The sequence below is a fragment of the Coffea eugenioides genome, chromosome 4, assembly GCF_003713205.1.
Source record: "Coffea eugenioides isolate CCC68of chromosome 4, Ceug_1.0, whole genome shotgun sequence".
NCBI classification, from domain to species: Eukaryota; Viridiplantae; Streptophyta; class Magnoliopsida; order Gentianales; family Rubiaceae; genus Coffea; species Coffea eugenioides.
The window spans coordinates 38,665,373-38,685,155 of record NC_040038.1 but is presented as its reverse complement, the minus strand read 5'-3'; the positions used below and the strand labels follow the sequence as shown (position 1 = coordinate 38,685,155).

The window sequence follows — 19,783 nt, the reverse complement described above, 5'->3', positions numbered from 1 at the left end:
AGTTGTCTAAATAATATACCGCCAATTAGGACAGGGGTGCGTATCACTTGAATGTTTTAAATTAGTGGCAAACGGTACCAATTTCATTGCCTCGCAAGCAGTGTAATCTGGATCGTAGGAATAATTAATCTAGTTTAAATGAACCCGCATGCGTGTTTGTTAACTAGAATTGGGTCTCTCTAATTCCTAAAGCTGTAATTAGATTAAATCTTTCGAGCGTCTCTGGGGTTATCTATTTTACAAGAGGGTAGTTTACGAGCGTCTCTGGACTACCATATAATTAAGGAGAGATTGGGAGTTTGGCGGTTGCTAAATTGCTAGAACCGATTTATTTGTGAACGTGTGAATTATCCCTGGTATCGGTGATCAATTGTGTGAACCGGCGCCCAGATTATCTCCTTGATTAGGTTGTGTCAATTAATTGTTTATTTCATTCTTGAGTTATTGCATTTATTGTGATTGTTCATTTAGTAATTTTAAGTCTTTAATTTGTTTCACTTATCTCTCTCTCTTTAAAAAATTCCCCAATTATCTGTGTGTGATAAATCTATCAGTTCCCTGTGGAGACGACCCTACTCACTACTATACTCATTCAGTTTTGGGAGTAGGTATCATTATAAATTTTATTTTTGGTTGTTTGACAGCCACCAAATTTTGGCGCCACTGCCGGGGACCTGGTGCTTGAAGTGATTTATTGCACAGGCTAGTGTGGCCTTGTTTTATGCCTCGATCTTCCCGTACAGGAAGACTCGAGTTCGACCCGGAGATCGAGAAAACCGCCAGGAGGTTGACAAAGGAGACAATTTGCAAAAGCAACAAACCTCAACAGCACAACCATCTGAACTTGAGCAAAATTTTCACTTTGGTGACACATCATTGAACTGGAAACAAATTCGCCTAGACCCAACGAAACAATGGCAGCCCAAAGAACCTTGAGGGAGCTTGCAACCCCGAATGTTAACCAACAGCCTCTGTGCATCACGTACCTTGACACTGAGGAGGCTTTTGAATTAAAATCTGGTTTGATTCACTTATTACCTACTTTTCGTGGTGTTGCAGGAGAGGACCCACACAAGCACTTGAAGGAATTCCATGTAGTGTGTTCAACCATGAGACCTCAGGGAGTCACTGAGGAACAAATCAAGTTGCGTGCCTTTCCGTTTTCCTTAGCAGATAAGGCTAAGGACTGGTTGTTCTACTTGCCATCGGGGTCCATCACTACGTGGGAAGCATTAAAACGACAATTCCTTGAGAAGTTCTTCCCAGCCTCCAGGGCCGCCAACATCAGAAAGGAGATATGTGGAGTTAGGCAAGCAAATGGAGAGATTCTCTATGAATACTGGGAGCGGTTCAAACAACTGTGTGCCAGTTGCCCACATCATCAAATTCCTGACCAACTGTTAATCCAGTATTTCTACGAGGGACTCCAACCCATGGATAGGAGTATGGTCGATCCAGCTAGTGGAGGAGCTCTAGTTAATAAGACAACAGATGAAGGCAAGTTGTTGATCTCAAATATGGCCGAGAATTCGCAACAGTTCGGAGTCAGGTTCGAGGGCATAACTAGGAGGGTCAATGAGGTGAATCATTCTGACTTGGCAAATAAGTTAACTGAGCTAACTGCCTTGGTTCGTCAAATGGTAGTGGGGCAGGTACAGGCAGTTAAAACCTGTGGGATATGTGCTGCTCCTGAACATGCGACCGATATGTGCCCGACTCTTCAAGAAGATCCGTACGAGCAAGCCAGTGCCATGGAAGGCATGTTTGGACCTCCCCAAAGAAGAAATGACCCCTATGCACCCACATACAATCCAGGGTGGCGAAATCACCCCAACTTCAGCTATGCTCAGAAACCTTCGGGTTTCCAGCAATCATTCCAGCAGAGGCCACCTGTACAGTAACCATCCTCATCTAATGCAAGTATGTCTCTGGAAGATATGGTTAAGTTATTGGCTGATAGCACTTGTCAAATGCGGCATGAGTCGCAGAGATTTGAACAGGAAACTCGGGCGAGCATTAGAAATTTGGAGGTACAAATGTCGCAATTGGCATCTTCAATGAGCAATTTTGAGAGTGGTAAAGGGAAGTTACCATCTCAGGTAATTCCTAATTCGAAGGAGAATGCAAGTGCAATGATTCTACGAAGTGGAAAGGAGGTGCAATCCTTAAAATCGAAAGCAGCAAGAAATGGAGATGAACAAGTGGCCGAGGAGCCCGAAAAAGAGAAGGTAAGGACTCCACCACCCATTCCTAAGACATTCGACATAAACGCCCCTTTTCCTGACAGGTTTGCTAAAACAAAGAAAGAGGAGTCGGAGAAGGAGATTCTGGACACCTTTCGGAACGTGGAAATTAACATTTCATTGCTAGAGGCGATTAAGCAATTACCAAAGTATGCAATGTTTCTGAAAGGGTTGTGCACTAACCGGAACAAGCTGAATCTCCAAGACAAGGTAAGGGTAGGTGAAAATGTGTCTGCAGTCCTCCAAAGAAAGTTACCACAAAAATGCAAAGATCCAGGTATGTTCACAATACCATGCATCATAGGCCAGAAAAGGATAGAAAAAGGTATGTTTGATCTGAGAGCGTCTATCAATGTTATGCCTATGTTTATCTTTAAGGCCTTGAATTTAGGACCTCTAAAAGAGACGAGGGTAATAATTCAACTAGCAGACAGATCCAATGTCTACCCCGAGGGTGTAGTTGAGGATGTCTTAGTAAAGGTTAATGAGTTTATCTTCCCTGCTAATTTTTACATCGTTGACACGAATGATGATCACTCAGTTAACTCGGCCGTACTTCTTCTGGGTAGACCATTCATGAGTACTGCTAGGACCAAAATAGATGTGCATAAAGGTACACTGTCTGTAGAGTTTGACGGGGAAACGATTACATTTAATATTTTTGATGCAATGAAGTACCCGGATGATACTGAATCTGTTAACTATGCTGGTATAACTAATTCCATTGTCCAAGATCATCTTGAGCAAAATTTTAGGGAGGACAAGCTGGAATTTGTGCTACAGCAAAGTAAGACGAATACAAACATGGAAAGTGAGGATGAGAAGGATACTATAGAAGCCATTATGTCACTACACTCGCTTCCTGCGCTTCTCGACAGGTCAATAGACTCATTCCTACCATTGCCTACTTCTAATAAAAGAATTTTACCTTCTGTGGAACAGGCTCCCGAGCTGGAATTGAAGGAGTTGCCGACACATTTGAAGTATGCCTACCTTGGAGGTCACAACACCCTGCCGGTCATCATCGCAAATGATTTGACCGCGGTACAAGAGGAAAAACTCCTAAGGATTTTGCGGGAGTATAAACCAGCAATCGGATGGACGTTGGCAGATATTAAAGGTATCAATCCATCCGTATGCACGCATCAAATTCGCCTTGAACCAGAGGCAAAATCGGTGACAGAGCGACAGAGAAAGCTCAACCCGGCCATAAAGGAGGTGGTGATGAAGGAGATTCTCAAGCTTTTAGAGTTAGGACTAATTTTTCCTATCTCTGATAGTGAATGGGTGAGCCTAGTTCATGTCGTCCCTAAGAAAACCGGCATCACCCTTGTGAGGAATGAGAAGAACGAGTTGGTGCCAATGAGACTCCAAAATGGATAAAGAATGTGTATCGACTTTAGAAAGTTGAATGCGGCAACAAGGAAAGATCACTTCCATTACCATTCATAGATGAGATGCTTGAAAGGTTGGCAGGTAAGTGTTTCTTTTGTTTTCTAGATGGCTACTCTGGGTACTATCAGATTACGGTTGCCCAAGAAGACCAACACAAAACAACTTTCACTTGCCCTTTTGGCACTTTTGCCTACCGTCGTATGCCTTTTGGGTTGTGTAATGCTCCGGGGACCTTTCAAAGATGCATGATGAGTATTTTTTCTGATATGATTGAAAATTGCATCGAAATATTCATGGATGATTTCACAGCTTATGGTGATTCTTTTGATCAATGCTTGCATCATTTGACAAAAGTTTTACAGCGGTGCATTGAAACGAATTTGGTCCTTAATTACGAAAAGTGTCATTTTATGGTCAAAGAGGGTATTGTTTTGGGCCATGTTGTTTCATCTAGGGGTATTGAGGTCGACAAGGCGAAAATTGATTTGATTACTAACTTACCTTACCCTACTAATGTCAAAGAGGTTCGTAGTTTTCTTGGTCATGCAGGGTTCTAGAGAGGTTTCATAAAGGACTTCTCACGAATCGCACAGCCATTGTCTCAACTGTTTCAAAAGGAAGTAGCATTCGATTTTGGAGAAACTTGTAGACTGTCTTTTGATACACTAAAGAGTATGTTGACCACAGCACCAATCATTCAACCTCCAGACTGGAACCTACCCTTCGAGCTTATGTGTGACGCCAGTTAATACGCGGTGGGAGCTGTACTCGGTCAGAGAAGTAGGAATTGTAGTCATGTCGTCTACTATGCTTCAGAAACGTTGTTTTCAACACAATATAACTACACCACCACTGAGAAGGAGCTTTTAGCCATTGTTTTTGCTTTTAAGAAATTTAGATCATATTTGTTGGGATCTAAAGTAACGGTTTGCTCTGACCATGCAGCTTTGAAATACCTTTTGGCAAAGGAGTCCAAACCAAGGCTTATTCGTTGGGTACTTCTATTGCAAGAGTTTGACTGGGAGATCAAAGATCGGAAAGGGGTGGATAACTCAGTGGCAGACCATTTAAGTCGATTGATTAGAGATGAAGAAGGGGTGCCCATATCTGAGGTATTTCCAGATGAACATTTGTTTCAGCTTAGAGGTAAGGAGCCCTGGTATGCTGATATTGTCAATTTTTTGGTCAGTCATAGATTTCCAAGTGGTATGAGTATGAGTAAGAGTAAGAAGGATAAAATTATCCAAGATTCCCGATATTATATTTGGAATGAGCCCTATTTATGGAAAATAGACTCCGACCAAATTATTCGGCGATGTGTTTCACATGAGAAAATTCCCTCTATACTCACTCATTGCCATAGTTATGCTTGTGGGGGGCACTTTGGCTCCAAGAGAATTGCTAGGAAAATACTTGACTGTGACTTTTATTGGCAAACCTTGTTTCGTGATGCTTATTTATTTTGTAAAGGATGTGAAAACTGCCAAAAGTTCGGGGGTTTATCTCACCGGGATGAAATGCCCCAGGTTCCTATGTTATTATGTGAAATTTTTTATGTCTGGGGTATGGATTTCATGGGACCGTTTCCTAGTTCTTTTGGTTGTCTTTATATCCTTTTAGTTGTCGACTATGTGTCAAAATGGGTTGAAGCAAAGGCTACCCGGACTAATGTTTCACGAGTTGTTGTAGGATTTCTTAAATCCCATATTTTTAATAGGTATGGTGTACCACGAGCAATCATCAGTGACCAGGGAACCCACTTCTGCAATCGCACCATTGAAGCATTGATGCGTAAATATGGAGTTCACCATCGAGTTAGTACAACCTACCACCCGCAAACTAACGGGCAAGCTGAGGTCTCTAACCGAGAGGTCAAGAGTATCCTGGAGAAAATGGTCAACCCAAGTAAGGATTGGAGTACCCGATTGGATGATGCACTATAGGCGTACCGCACAGCATATAAGACACCAATCGGAATGTCTCTGTATAGGCTGGTTTTTGGTAAAATGTGTCATCTACCTGTGGCTATTGAACATCGGGCATTTTGGGCAGTTAAGCAGTGCAATTTGAACGCAGATAGAGATGGAAAGGAAATGAGACTCCAACTTCAGGAGTTGGAAGAAATCCATTTGGACGCCTACGACAATGCCAACTATACAAAGAGCGCACAAAGTCTTTCCATGATCGACTAGTGCGCACTAAGCATTTCTCTATGGGGCAGAAGGTGCTTCTATTTAACTCACGGTTGAAATTCATGCCAGGTAAGTTGCGGTCCCGCTGGATTAGACCGTATGTTGTTGTCAACGTGTTTCCCAATGGTGCGGTTGAGATTAGAAGTTTAGAGACTGACAAGAGCTTTAAGGTGAATGGCCATAGTCTCAAGCCATTTTTGGATATGTCAGAAATTGGTACTGTGGAGGAGGTCCATCTACTCGACCCCAGTTCTAATTAAGTGTTGATCTCCCCATCGTCTGGCCACAGACGTTAACTAGAGGCGTTGCTTGGGAAGCAACCCAAAAGTTTCTTTTTGTTTGTCGTGTCTAGAATTTTTATTCCTTGTTTGTGTGTTTTAAATCAAGTTATTAGGATTCCTATTGATGACGACCTGTATTGTAGGTTTTGGGGTGTGCTCCGTACAGTTTTGTATTAGGTTGGGGGGCACAAATTCGGGAGCTGACGACTTTATGTTACACGGCGTGCCCGCGCCTTGTATTCACCACACATTGACATTTGTATCAGTTGGTAAATAAGGGACTTACACTTTCAAGGCATGCCCACACTCTACTGGTACGCGCCAGTGGACCAGTTCCAAGCAATTGCTGACTGGATGACTTTCGTTCCCAAAGCATGCCCACGCCGCACAGCATCTCGCGTTGGTCATGCTCCAAGACATTGGTCAGACGACTCCACACTATAACGCGTGCCCACACCATCCTCATCATGCCCAACAACTGCCAACGATGGTCCCTACTTCCCTTTTACTTTTCTCACTTTTCTCATTCTTTTCCTAGTTTTTCCCTTTGTGGTCTTCCTTGGTCTACCCCAGATATTGACCCAAGGTCCACACCGCCGCCACCCAACTTCGAACCAACAACCGCTGCCATCGCACACCACGCCGTGCCGCACGACCGATCGCGCAGCCGACGACCACCGCCGTGCCGCATGACAGATCGCGCAGCCCACGGCCTCCACTGCTGCTGTCCCCTCGCTCTTTCTCGTTTTCGCTCGGCGCGCCGCCATCCTTAACGTGGTCACCGCTCATGCACCGCACCGCCGCCGCCGCTCACCTGCCTCCTCGGGCACGCCGCCGTCGCGCACCACGCAACAGACCGCAGCGCGATAGACACACGGACGCACCTCACTAACCGAGGCCTACCATCGCGACCGACTTGCTTTCGCGCGCACGGTCGTCACTCGCCGTGCCCATTCACCCTGGTGTTCCTCAGTGGTACCCCACTTCCTCTTTCTTGTTGCCGCTTTGTGGCTCAGATCTGGGATTTTTTTTCTGGTTCAATTTTCCATTTTGTGGGTTGACATAACGGTTGGGTTATTGGGAATCATTTGATTGCTGACCACACTTGTGGGTCTGGTGGATCTAATATTTGATACTTGTGGGTTGGTGACTTGTCCATTGGTTGGGGATAGTTGCCTGTTGACTACTATTTTGGGATTTCTTGGCTGCCTTTCTTTACTTTTAATTGTCACAGGCACGCTAGTGGGGCGCTCTGGTGTCCATCCATGCTTTATTTGTTATCTGTTGACTGTGGGTAGTGTATTTGTGGTCCCCTGTCTCCATTTTGGTATTTCTTTGTCAATTTGTGCCTTTGGAATTGCCAAATTTACCCCCTATGGCTCCAAAGCAAACTGCTACATCTGGGGCATCGAGCTCCAATCCTCGTAAGAGTCGGGCCCCGGTCCAACCCCCTACTAGGTCCCGTTTGGGACTGTCCAGGAGTACTTTGTCTCCTGAAGTGTGGGGGGAACCTCTGAAGGACCTCACTCCGGAGCAGCAGCAGCGCGTGAACTCATTGGTGATCCGGCCGTTCGCCCCATGCAAGTGCTTCCACCCCCCAACTCTACACCAGTTGAAGATTGCTCGGGAGGTGGAGCAGTTGTTTACTGCCATAGAGTGGGGTAAGTTTCTGGTTATTGACTGCCCGGCGTATGAGGAGCTCTGCTATGAGTTCTACGCCACCTTCGAGTTTAAGAGGTCCGCTGATCTCGCCTTGGATTCACCGGGAGTTATCACGTATCGGCTGAGAGGCACCCCACAGACCCATTCTATCAACGAATTCAATTTGTTGTTGGGCTTTGTGAGTGAGGACACCATCGCCTCCAGCGCTTATATCAACAGCGCGTACGACTACACTCGACCTTTCGCCACTAACTACATTGAGATCTGGCGGGAGTGGTCCACTGACAGGTAACTCTACGACCCGAGTCAGTCGAAGGCCTCGTATCTTAAGGATCCGGTGCTGAAGGTCGTTCACCGATTTCTGGCCTATAACTTCTCAGGTCGGAAGGATTCTTCCGACACTCTTGCCAAGGCGGAGTTCTATTTCCTCTGGTGCATGCGTAATAAGGCTTAGGTAAATTTTGGTTGCTGGATGGCCTCTCAGTTACAGTCCGTCCTTAGTAAGCGCCATAAGCCCTTGATTATGGGCTCCCTCATCACTTATTTGGCCATGTGCTTGGGAGTCCTCGATCTTGATAAGGAGCATAAGCTTATTTTGGCTCGCGAGCTTGAGCCTTTGGATCTGCACAGCCTTGAGCGGATGGGGGTTATTCGCAAAGTGGGGGACGCTTATCAGTTCACATCTCGGGGGAGGGTATTCTCCAGCCACAAGTTCCTTCCACTGTGCCGGACGAGGGTCAGGCGGGCCCATTCCCCTCCACAGCTCCGTCGTCTTGGGACACCTAGTTTCGTCACCTACAGGACTTAGTTACTGATTTGGGTGCTTGGGTAAAGCACTTGGATGGTTGTCTCGCAGCCCTGCAGCTTTTCGCCCGTATCCAGACGGAGAATCAGGCCACTTTCTACGCCCACATTGGCTTTCAGCCTCTTCACCCTCCTCCTTCATAGTGCTCTCGTGCCTTCGTGGCCCTCAGGGAAGCCCCTGTCCCTTTCTTGTTATCTTTTCTTTTTCCTTGCTCCATTGAGGACAATGTAACATTCTGGTGTGGAAGGAGTAGTTTTAGCTTTGGCCTTTTAGGTTTAGTAGATAGTTTTAACTCTTTAGGTTTGTTATTTAAAAAAAAATCAGAAAAGGGAACAAAAAGAATAGGTGTGGATTCAGTTGATAATGTCTAGAACCTTATGCTATGATGATGATTGCAATTACTCTACATGCATGAGCAGTTTTATTATGTGGATAAATGTCTTATTTTCTTGATAATGGAATTAAATGAGGAAATTTGCAAGATTTGACTGTTGTTACCTTGTTGTGAGCTGTTGAGCTATTGAACTCTGTATTGATAAATGTTCGATTTTCTTTCTTTGAGTGCTATCACACATGATTTGATTGTTCTAGAACTTGCTTTGTTGTGCATGTCAAGATCATATCTCTGAGTTTGATGCATTAAAAGGATAAGGGCACTTAGGTTCGCCATTTTTAGCTTTCTAAAGACCAACCCTATTCAGATCTTCCCTAGTTGACCATTGTTGAGCCTAGACTTTCTTTTTGTTTACAAACCCATTTTGTCACCCCTAAACCTCTCGTGTTCAAACCTTCTTTGTTTCCACCCTGTGTCAAAGGAATGCTTTGATTTCAATGCATGATAAGTTCAAATTGGGTTGAAAGGAGACAAGTGAAGTAAGCAAGTGTGTTATATGTAGCTGTGTGTATTTTGAAGGAAAAAAAAAGGGGAATAAAACTATGGGTTCCAAGGCATGCCCACGCCTTCCAACCAAAAAAAAAAAGAAGAGAGAAACAAAAGAAAAAAAAAAAGAAAGTGCTTTTGTCCATATGTGTTCTGTTGAGATAATTGGGTGAAGTCCTTGGTTGCGCTTGCACTTGTTATTATTAGGAAATTTATGGGTAGGCTTTGGAAAGATCAGTGGAATGAAGAGAAAAATTGGAAGTCATGCAGTCGGTCAGCGGCATTCTCTTGGACATAATGAGCCTAAATTATCTATTTGATCCTACCCGTGCCTAGACCCCATTACAACCCGCATAAAGACCCTTTGATTTTTGCATTAGATTTGGTTTCAGTGGTGGAGATGTGATATATTAGCAAGCATATGGTAACATCACTTTATTGTATGGTGAGAGTGACCCTATTGTGTTTCATGTCGGTATAATGAGTAGTCATATACCATTCTATAAGAGAGGGTTAAGTCTTGCAATTTCTGAGTTTGATAACATTGTTATAGAGGATGGGATATTCATACGTGCATGATGGATTGCTACATGTGTGTATTTGTGACTGTATCACTGAGCTCTGAGATGCTTGAGGACAAGCATTGTCTTGGTGTGGGGGGATTTGATAGGGAGATAATTATGGGTTTTAATCACTGTTATTTGGTCCTAATTTTGGTCACTTAATGTACAAAACACTGGATTTCTACCCATATGTGGTATTTGTGTTGTCTGCAGGAGAGTGGTGTTAAAAGTGACACAAGAGGGGCAAATTCTAGAAGATCAGGCCTTCTCTGGAGTGCCCACACCAGACAACGCAGAGCTGCGTGAAAAAGACGGAGTACGTGACCCTACTCCTTGGAGGCTGCCGCAATTGTAGCTATGTGGGATTAGGAAGCTTTTCCGAAGGAGACTTTTGGAGACAACTCAAGGAGAGAAATAAGGAAACAACCCTTTGGAGAAACAAATTCCAATTCAACAAGTAAAGAAACGTGGGGTAACACTATAAATAGGAGGACTGTAATAGATTAGGGGATATCTTGGTCCTGGACTTTTCTCTTTGTTTTTTTTCTTCTTTTTGAATGCACGTTGTCTGCCGAATCTTTTACTCCTTCTTCAATTAACAAAACTCCATGAAAACTTTGAATTGCTTTCTTGTCATGACTATGCAGCAAGGCTAGATCGTTTATCTAGTTGAGGAGTAATCGAGGGCCGGAACACAATCAATTGTGAGATCGTTTTTATTATTCTAAGTTTTACGTTCGTGGGTATTTAATTATTCTTTGTTTGAATTGTTTGTTATTGTTTAGATATATTGAATTAATATGGCCAGTTGTTCAGTTGTCTAAATAATATACCGCCAATTAGGATAGAGGTGCGTATCACTTGAATGTTTTAAATTAGTAGCAAACGGTACCAATTTCATTGCCTCACAAGCAGTCTAATCTGGGTCGTAGGAATAATTAATCTAGTTTAAATGAACCCGCATGTGTGTTTGTTAACTAGAATTGGGTCTCTCTAATTCCTAAAACTGTAATTAAATTAAATCCTTCGAGCGTCTCTGGGGTTATCCATTTTACAAGAGGGTAGTTTACGAGCGTCTCTGGACTACCATATAATTAAGGAGAGATTAGGAGTTTGGCGGTTGCTAAATTGCTAGAACCGATTTATTTATGAACGTGTGAATTATCCCTGGTATCGGTGATCAATTGTGTGAACTGGTGCCGAGATTATCTCCTTGACTAGGTTGTGTCAATTAATTATTTATTTCATTCTTGAGTTATTGCATTTATTGTGATTGTTCATTTAGTAATTTTAAGTCTTTAATTTGTTTCACTTATCTCTCTCTCTTTCAAAAATTCTCCAATTATCTGTGTGTGATAAATCTACCAGTTCCCTATGGAGACGACCCTACTCACTACTATACTCATTCAGTTTTGGGAGTAGGTATCATTATAAATTTTATTTTTGGTAGTTTGACAGCCACCACCAATGTATCATTGATAGTGAGATAACTGTACGCTTCATTTGTTGATGTTTGGTCTTGATTTTGGCTCTTTATTGTCCAAAGTAATGGGTTTCTTCTCATAATTGGTATTTATGTTATTTGCCGGCAACCGGTGTTAAAAGTGACAAAAAGAGGTAAAATTCCAGAAAACTAGTCATTCCAGAGCATGCCCACACCAGAGACCACAGAACTGCGTTAAAAAGACGGACCGCAGGACCTGTCCCTGGAAGCGGCCGCAATTCTTGGGAGATGTGCTTGAAGTTACATGGGATTAGAGAATATCTTCAAAGAATACCTTTGGCAACAACTCAAGGAGGAAAATAAGGAAGCTATCCTTTATGGAAACAAACTCTTGATTGGCAAAGAAAGAGGCAGTGGCGAGACTTTAAATAGGACAGCAATAGACTAGGGTCTTGGATCTTTTATCTTTTTTCCCTTCTTATACGTGAGTTAGAGACTAGCCACTGTACCTTTTACTTCTTCACAAACAAAATTACTTTGAAACTTGGGATTGCGTCGGCGTTATGCGGCAAGGCTAAACGCCTTTATCTAGTTGATGAATAATCAAGACCCGGTGCACAAACAATTGTGAGATCTTTTTTATTGTTTTAAATTTAGCATTTGTGAGTATTGGATTATTCTCTGTTTTAACAGCCTATTATTGTTTGGATTTATTAGATCAATGTGGCCAGTTGTTCAATTGTCTGAATAGTATACTGCCAATTAGAACAAAGGTGCGTATCACTTGATTGTCTTAAATTAGTGGCGAACGGCACAATTTCATTGCCTCTCAAGCAGTCTAATCTGGGACGTGGGAATAGTTGATCTAGTTTAAATGAACCCGCATGTGTGTTTGTTAATTAGAATTGGGTCTCTCTAATTCCTAAAGTTGTGAATAGATTAAATCTTTCGAGCGTCTCTGGGGTTATCTAATTTACAAGAGGGTAGTTTAAGAGCGTCTCTGAACTACCATATAATTAAGGAGAGATTGGTGGTTCGGCGGTTGTTGAATTGCTTTAACCAATTTATTTGCGAACGTGTGGATTAATTCAGGTATCTATGATCAATTGCGTGAACCAGTGCTGAAATTATCTCCTTGACTAGGTTGTGTCAATTAATTGTTTATTACATTCTCGAGTTCTTGCACTTATTGCGATTGTTTATTTAGTAATCTTACGTCTTTAATTTGTTTCTTTTATTTCCCTTCCGAAAATCCCCCAATTATCTGTGTGTGATAAGTTTACCGGTTCCCTGAGGAGACGACCCTACTCACCACTATACTCATTCAGTTCTAGTAGTAGGTCTAATATAATTTTTTTGGGTAGTTTGACAGCCACCAATCATTAATAGGAATAAATAAGTGAACACGTATAAAATAGCCATGCATGCAGAATTTAAAATGTAGGCTTACCAGTTGGGTTGGGGAGAGGGGGACTGGCCAGTCTTTAAAGTATTTGGAACCTACATAATAAAAGTAGTTTTTAATCAATGCAAGTGTAACAAATTCAGTTATAGATGCAAATAAAAAAGGAACTCACCATTTTAGAGTCAAATGGAATACTTCCTCTGTCCCAAAAATTTTGTGATGTTTTGGGAGTTGAACTTGTTATGCACAGCACTAAGTTTCAGCTTTGTTTTCCAATTTTACCACTTCAAAATCACTATTAGAAACAAGAATATGTGGTCATTAGTGGTCAAGGAGATAGAAATGACGTGTGGAGCTAAAGTTGCCTACAAGAAGTCTAATTTGCCAATGAGAGTGATATTCTCGCATCACTTCAGACTTTGTGTGTATCTCACGAATGTCTTGCAACTTTTGTTAATGGCAAATGAAAATCAAGGGGCCCATTAATAAAAGTAAAGAATAAGGGAATCTTGAAGGGTAAAAATTGAAAGAAGAGAAATTTTGTTTTCCATTTTGGGTATGTGACATATATTTTAGGACAAACCAAAAAGGAAAGTATGACACTTTAATGGGACGAAAGGAGTATATGTTTTACTTGTTGATACCACTTGGCCATTCCAATGCCACATAGTGGGCCATTGTTACGGTCCCAACCCCTACTCTTACCCTTACCTCTACCTCTACCTCTCCAATTAGCTTTAGTTGGGCCTCTTGTAGTAGTAAAATTAGTTATATTAGCACTCCTCCTAACACTAGGAATCAAAACAGGCTCAACATTATTTCTAGAATGACCCCTACCAACTCTGACACCCCTACTAGCACCACTTTTTTCACCTCTATCTTGTGCTTGAAGTCTGGCAGCTCGTTTAGTAGGTCCTTGTACCTTGCAACACATCAAAAAGTGACAGTTAGATGTAGATATAAAAAACCCAACAACTATATATTTTAGCTTTTCCATGTTCATTCACTAGTTTCTTTTGCCTCACAAATGTACAGCCAGTGACTTTGCAACTTCTAGTATTGTGGTCAGTATGATCACAATGACTACAGTGAATTGGCAGCCCTATTTTAGACAATTTTTCAACATGTAAGTTGTGACAGCCCCACCTCCCCCTAAGGCGAACCAAAGGGTTTGGCGGACCGCCTGTCCAACTCTCGCCGGGACTCAGATTTGGAATGAACGGAAACCCTACCAAACGCTCAGAAGAACTTCGAGGAAATAACATTCAGAACCCAATTGAGCCAAACTATAAGATACAATCAATCTTTAGGACAACGTTCCCACAGACATATAACCATAAGGAAACACTGTACAATATACAAATATACATATTAGTAAGTTTACACACGAAAAGAAACATTTTTATTAGGATACATTTAGGGTTTCCAAATTGTCGAGGAGCTATACCCAAAAGAGCAAAAGAATTTCTAACTAGCCCAACTCAGTCTTCAAAAACATCGAAGTTCCAAAAGATGATTCCCTGTAAGGAAAACAAGGATAATGGGACGGGGTGAGCTAAAAGCTCAATGAGGTACCAAAAGTATAAACAGTAGAAATTATGAGAAATCACTTTTAGGGCACATATACACATCAAATACGAGAAATGAATGAACATCACAGTTTAAAGGATATAGGTGGCTCTCAAGAGCCCAATCCCCATTGCAATACTTGATCCAACCTAGTTGACCCTCCGTCAACATTCAAATAAAGGAACCAGTCCAGTAGAACACCACTTTAACTCCAAATCCCGTCCACCAACCATACCCCTTACCGGGCCCGAACGCCAAATAGGAACATGAATGGTAATACTCGAGTATACCGGAATCAAGAGTCTCAATACTCAAAGATTCCATAAGAACAGGTACCCATGGATTGTCAATTTCCTCGACCAAGCCCTTGCATGGCTCGATTTAATTAACTCCCCATGAGGTTGAGCTCATGTTTAACAGGAAAGTCGCTGGACTCACTTCCAAACGACATTATAACAGGCGCAGGTAACAGATTCAAGTATATACAGGAAACAAGCCACACAGGTCAGAGAACGAGTGTGATAAAGTACACACTCGCCTCGTACAGAATAAACAGTTGATAAAGACATTCAAATAGCAATTTGCAAGTACAGATAACCATTTTAGCAATAATTCAGGGGAGTGATACACTCATCGGTTCCAGTACAGATACTTCAAAAGTTTTTACCCAAAGTGGCTTTAATCGCCAAGAAACCCTAAAATAATCAAGATAAAACAATAATAGTTCGCACATCCACAAACCCAGTAAATGGAATGCATAAATGAGGCCCGACTACATGTCGTACGCCTTTCCAAATTAAGTACTAGTACAGAAGAATAAAAATATGACTTTTGAGTAAAAAGATAACAGTTGGTCCTAGAGTTACAAATAACCCTCAAAACCCTTCATTTTTACTAAGATCAACTCAAGTTGAAGGAATCGCGTAGCCCTAAAATTTTGGGCAGCGTGCCCTCTGTATTTTGCTATATTCCAGCCATTTATGACTTCATTGTTTTTCCTCAAGTCAGTCCAATTTAACACATAAGAAATCTCAATACAGTAACCCTTCAACTAGGCTCAAGTTCATCCAAATACAAAGCAAGTTTAGGAATGCGACTAGACATCAAGTTTTAAGGACAAAAGCTAAATAGTAGGTTTAACGTCTCTTAGCGGAACAGACACAACTGAAGCTACACTTATCGGATTAGGGTACAATTTATACCATTTCGAAGCTAAGATAAAGACCTACAACTTTGATGAAGACCCCTTAGTCCAGTTCGTAGTGTATCTAGGTCAAAATTCCAAATTACATAACCAGCATCTCACAATCAGACTAGTTAACTGCACTATGATTAAATGACAATAACTCAGGTTACCGAAGTCCAATTAAGGTGTATCTTATGGCGTTTCGAAGCCAAGACATATACCTACATTTCTTATGAAGACCTCCAAAGCTAAATCATGCATTTTCAGAGTCAAAAATTGAAATCCCCACAAAGACAGAAAACTGTCCGCGAAATAAGGGCTTATGGGCAGTCAAGGGTATTTCGGTCATTTCACATGCTACGGTGCTACGATCGAGGTGAAATTTTATAGGAAGCTATAAAACATCATTTCCTACAACTTTCATGTTTTAACCTAAGCCTGATTCAGCTTCTAACATGCTCAAATGAACCAGACAGAACAGGGAAAATTGAAACCCTAAACTGGAATTTCTGCACCAAACCAGAAATTTTCCGCAACCAATCATATCCAACATATACCAACTTCATTTTACACTATAACAAACCATCAATCTATGACTAAACAATAATTACTATATAAAAACAGAAAAAGCAATACTAAATCAAAAATCCATCAAAACTCTACTTCCAACCATCAAACCTACTACAAATCAACATATTTAGCCACAAAAGCCACTAATTAGACATTATTAGGATCAAAGGAAAGGTTCCTTAGTCACTTACCTTGCCAACCCAAGAAAAGACCCAACTTAGCACCACTTTCTTCCAAACCACTTCACAACCAACCTCACTACTACTAAACTAAGGGTTTTTATGGAGGAATTTCAAGTTTAATCGGTTGGATTGGGAGATTGAGCAAAATTATGAGCAAAAGAGTTGAAGGTTTCTTTTCTTTGCTTCCTAGAGAGAGCCGGCCAAAGAAGCTTGAAATAAGAATGAATTTTGGGTCAATTTTGATTTATGGTAAAGGTAAAGTTAAATGGTCAAAGTCCAAGATTGAATAGGATGGTGACACTTGTCACCTTTTAAGCTTAAACTTATCCTCTTGTCTCTCCAATACTAATCCATCTAGGTAACCTCTAATTACCTCTTAATACCTAGTAATTTAATCCCGGTATACAAAACTTAACCTAATTGGCCGAATTTGTTGCACTTAACGCTACTAGCGGGTCCCACGCCCAATATACACTCTTTATTTCTCATGATTTAACTTATATTAGAAAATGATTTAAAAACTATATTTACTTATAAAAATCTCGGACAAATCAATATAATAGGGTATAGTGACGAAAATGCATGCGAGAAAATAAAATAAAGTATTATGAAATAAAGAAAATTTACGGGTCCTCACATAAGTCCTCTAATGGAGCCTTTCTTCTCACTTTCTTAGATCTGCCCAGGGCTATCCTTCTATGAGGTGGGAGTAATGAATCAAAATCTATATTCACCCAATTTGCTTGGTTTGGTATAGGCATAATAACTCCTACATATGCCATTTTATAGTTTTCCACTGTGCAGCAATTATCAACATATGTATACGGATTTTTAGTGTCTTGCTCAAGTCCAGCACATGCATGGACACATGAAATTCCTGTCATACCCCACTCATTGCATGTGCAAGACCTTTGAATTACATTAACAGCAAAAATTCCTGCTATAATAGTTACCTGATACATCTCTCTTGTGGACACGAGTGCATCTAATTGAGTCAATTGCTTTTTCCTTTCTTCAAATTTCTGACATTCTCGGACAAATGTGAGATTTCACCTTCTAAATCCAGTCTCCTTTTTCTCAAAACCTACACATTATTTGCCTTCGAATGGCTTCAAAAATAGTCAAAACAGGCTCTTCCCTAGCATCTCTAGAGAAATTTCTAACTTTGTGATGGATTTCAAAAAAATTCTGCAAAAAAGGTGATTTTGGTGTGGGATTCCAACCAGGGGTCTTCGCATTTAGGGAACGCGCTCATGCGGAAAAATTGTTTTATTATTGGGCTCACATTTGCTAAATGCGAGTTCAAAAAAATTTTATTTTATTTTTATCTTAGATTCTAGAAAATTAAAATTTAAAAAATATTTGTGTTGCAGAGCTCGCATTTACTAAATGCAATCTCTAGTAAAATCTTATTTTTTAAAAAATAATTGTTTATGCATTCATTGAATGCGAGGAGTAAATATTATTTTGCACCTCACATCTGATAAATGCGAACTCCTAGAAATTTTTATTCAAAATTTTTTTTTATTTAAGAGCTCACAATTATTTTTGTTTGGGTAAAATACAAGGAACCCCCTTGTGATTTCCCGAAAAGACACCTTAACCCCTATCGTTTAGAAACCTCCACATAAACACCTTAAACTTCATAATTAAAGTAAAAATTGACCTGTAACAGGACGTGTGACCTAGTGACGATGGATATGCAAGATTTCTTTGTCATGTTTCACACATAGGGATAGGAAATATACATATAAGGAAAATATGGGATAAGAGAAATACATATAGTGAAAATATGGGATAAGGAATACATATATAGGGGGAATATGGGATAAGGGATATATACATATAAGGAAATGTCACGCAAAATGAAAAAAATCCTAAAAAGTAAAAAATATGCATGAAAATGTAGTGATTGCCACAAAAACATGATCTAGCACGTGAATGGTCTCTAAGGGTCTAGCATTGGACTAACCCATGTCTATAAGTTCTCACTAGCATTGGACTAGTGAGAAATCAGAAAAGAGGGCCACAACTAGCGTTGGACTAGTGTGGAATCGGAAAAAAGTGCAACAACTAGCATTGGACTAGTGTGGTGACGTCATGCTTTTATTATAATCAAATAAATCATATAAAGCATAATAAAAGCAAATAAACACATAATATCACGTAAAACACATAGCACATAAACATGGTCTCTAGATGCAAAAGCCCTAAGAAAGCGAGTAAACACGTAAACACATAGACATGCAAGACACACTAAACAAATAAAGAGAATAAAGACCTAACTATTACATTGGAGGGACCCTAACTACAATCTAAGGGGGAAAGGAATAAAATAAATACCTAACTATTACATCTTGGCATTTAAATGCCTCTAAAATAACCAAAATTAAATTAAAATAAATATATAAAATTAAAATAAATAAAATGAATAAAGAAATAAATGAAACAATAAAAGAAAAACATGTAAATTGTCATCGGCTTTATCGGATTCCCATCCAGATCTACTCTTCCTGCCATATCGTCTTTCCCAAATCCTTAACCCTCCGTCACCCACCTTGCTCCTACCCCATTTCCCATGCGTCCCCGGAGAAGAAATAAAGTAATAAAAAAATTCTATCAATTTTGTCTAAAATGTATAGGTTACCTGGTAGTAATCTTCCTTCAGATGTTGTTGTAAGTAGGAGAACAAGTCCTGAGACTTGTTGGCGATTTTCAATGAACAACGTAGCTCCACTGTTGCTAAAAACCCAGATACCAATTCCCGTTCAAACTCCATGGTAAAAACTCCATGCTGTTGTTGATTATGCTACCTTCTCAAAAGTTTACATGTTTGTCTTCAAATTGGGGAGAATTAAAAATCGAGTGGAAGAAAGAGAAAGAAACAAGGGATTCGATGGTGAGAGGGGTGAAGGATTTAGGTTTTTTACAGAGACAGTTAACGTGATTGAAGGTTTTAGGAGAGAGAACTGGGATGAACAAAGAGTAAAGTACATTGGATTCATTGGAGTAGTTAGAATTTTTCCCCCAAAAAAATGGCGCTGAAGTGCTGCGCCATTCTTTTCCCGCTTTTGTTTTTCACTTTTTACTACTATTTGGATAAGTTAGAGTGATACGATGTCGTACTCGTCATTTTCTTTGTCCCTTTAATGACGTTCCCTACTGCATGTTACATTAACCTGCTGTTGTGACACTTTTAGGAAAATGTCATATTAAGTGTGTGACTAAAGGTGCTTTTTGTAGTAGTGTAAAGTCACATAGTAGCATGTAGGATCAAGCAAAATCAAAATAAAGGAGTAGAGTGTACCTCCCTTGAATTGGTGACCTAGAGAAATGAAATTTTTCTTATTTACCCTCCAAAACAAAGAAAAAGGTTAGGGCATCACTTTAATTAATAAATAATCAC

At 40.6% G+C, this 19,783-nt stretch overlaps 1 protein-coding gene and 1 non-coding gene across 2 annotated transcripts; one reads left to right on the top strand and one right to left on the bottom strand.

The window, feature by feature from the left end:
• Positions 1-914: 914 nt before the first annotated feature.
• Positions 915-1,901, top strand: LOC113769319. The gene has a single exon (XM_027313778.1). The coding sequence runs from the start codon at positions 915-917 to the stop codon at positions 1,899-1,901; it is 987 nt and encodes a 328-aa protein (XP_027169579.1).
• LOC113769712 lies at positions 1,281-1,387 on the bottom strand. The gene has a single exon (XR_003468259.1). It is a non-coding gene; the product is annotated as a small nucleolar RNA R71 (small nucleolar RNA).
• Positions 1,902-19,783: the final 17,882 nt, after the last annotated feature.

Excerpts from the sequence above, each read along its gene's own strand:
- LOC113769319 (XM_027313778.1), top strand. The coding sequence starts at position 915 with ATGGCAGCCCAAAGAACCTTGAGGGAGCTTGCAACCCCGAATGTTAAC.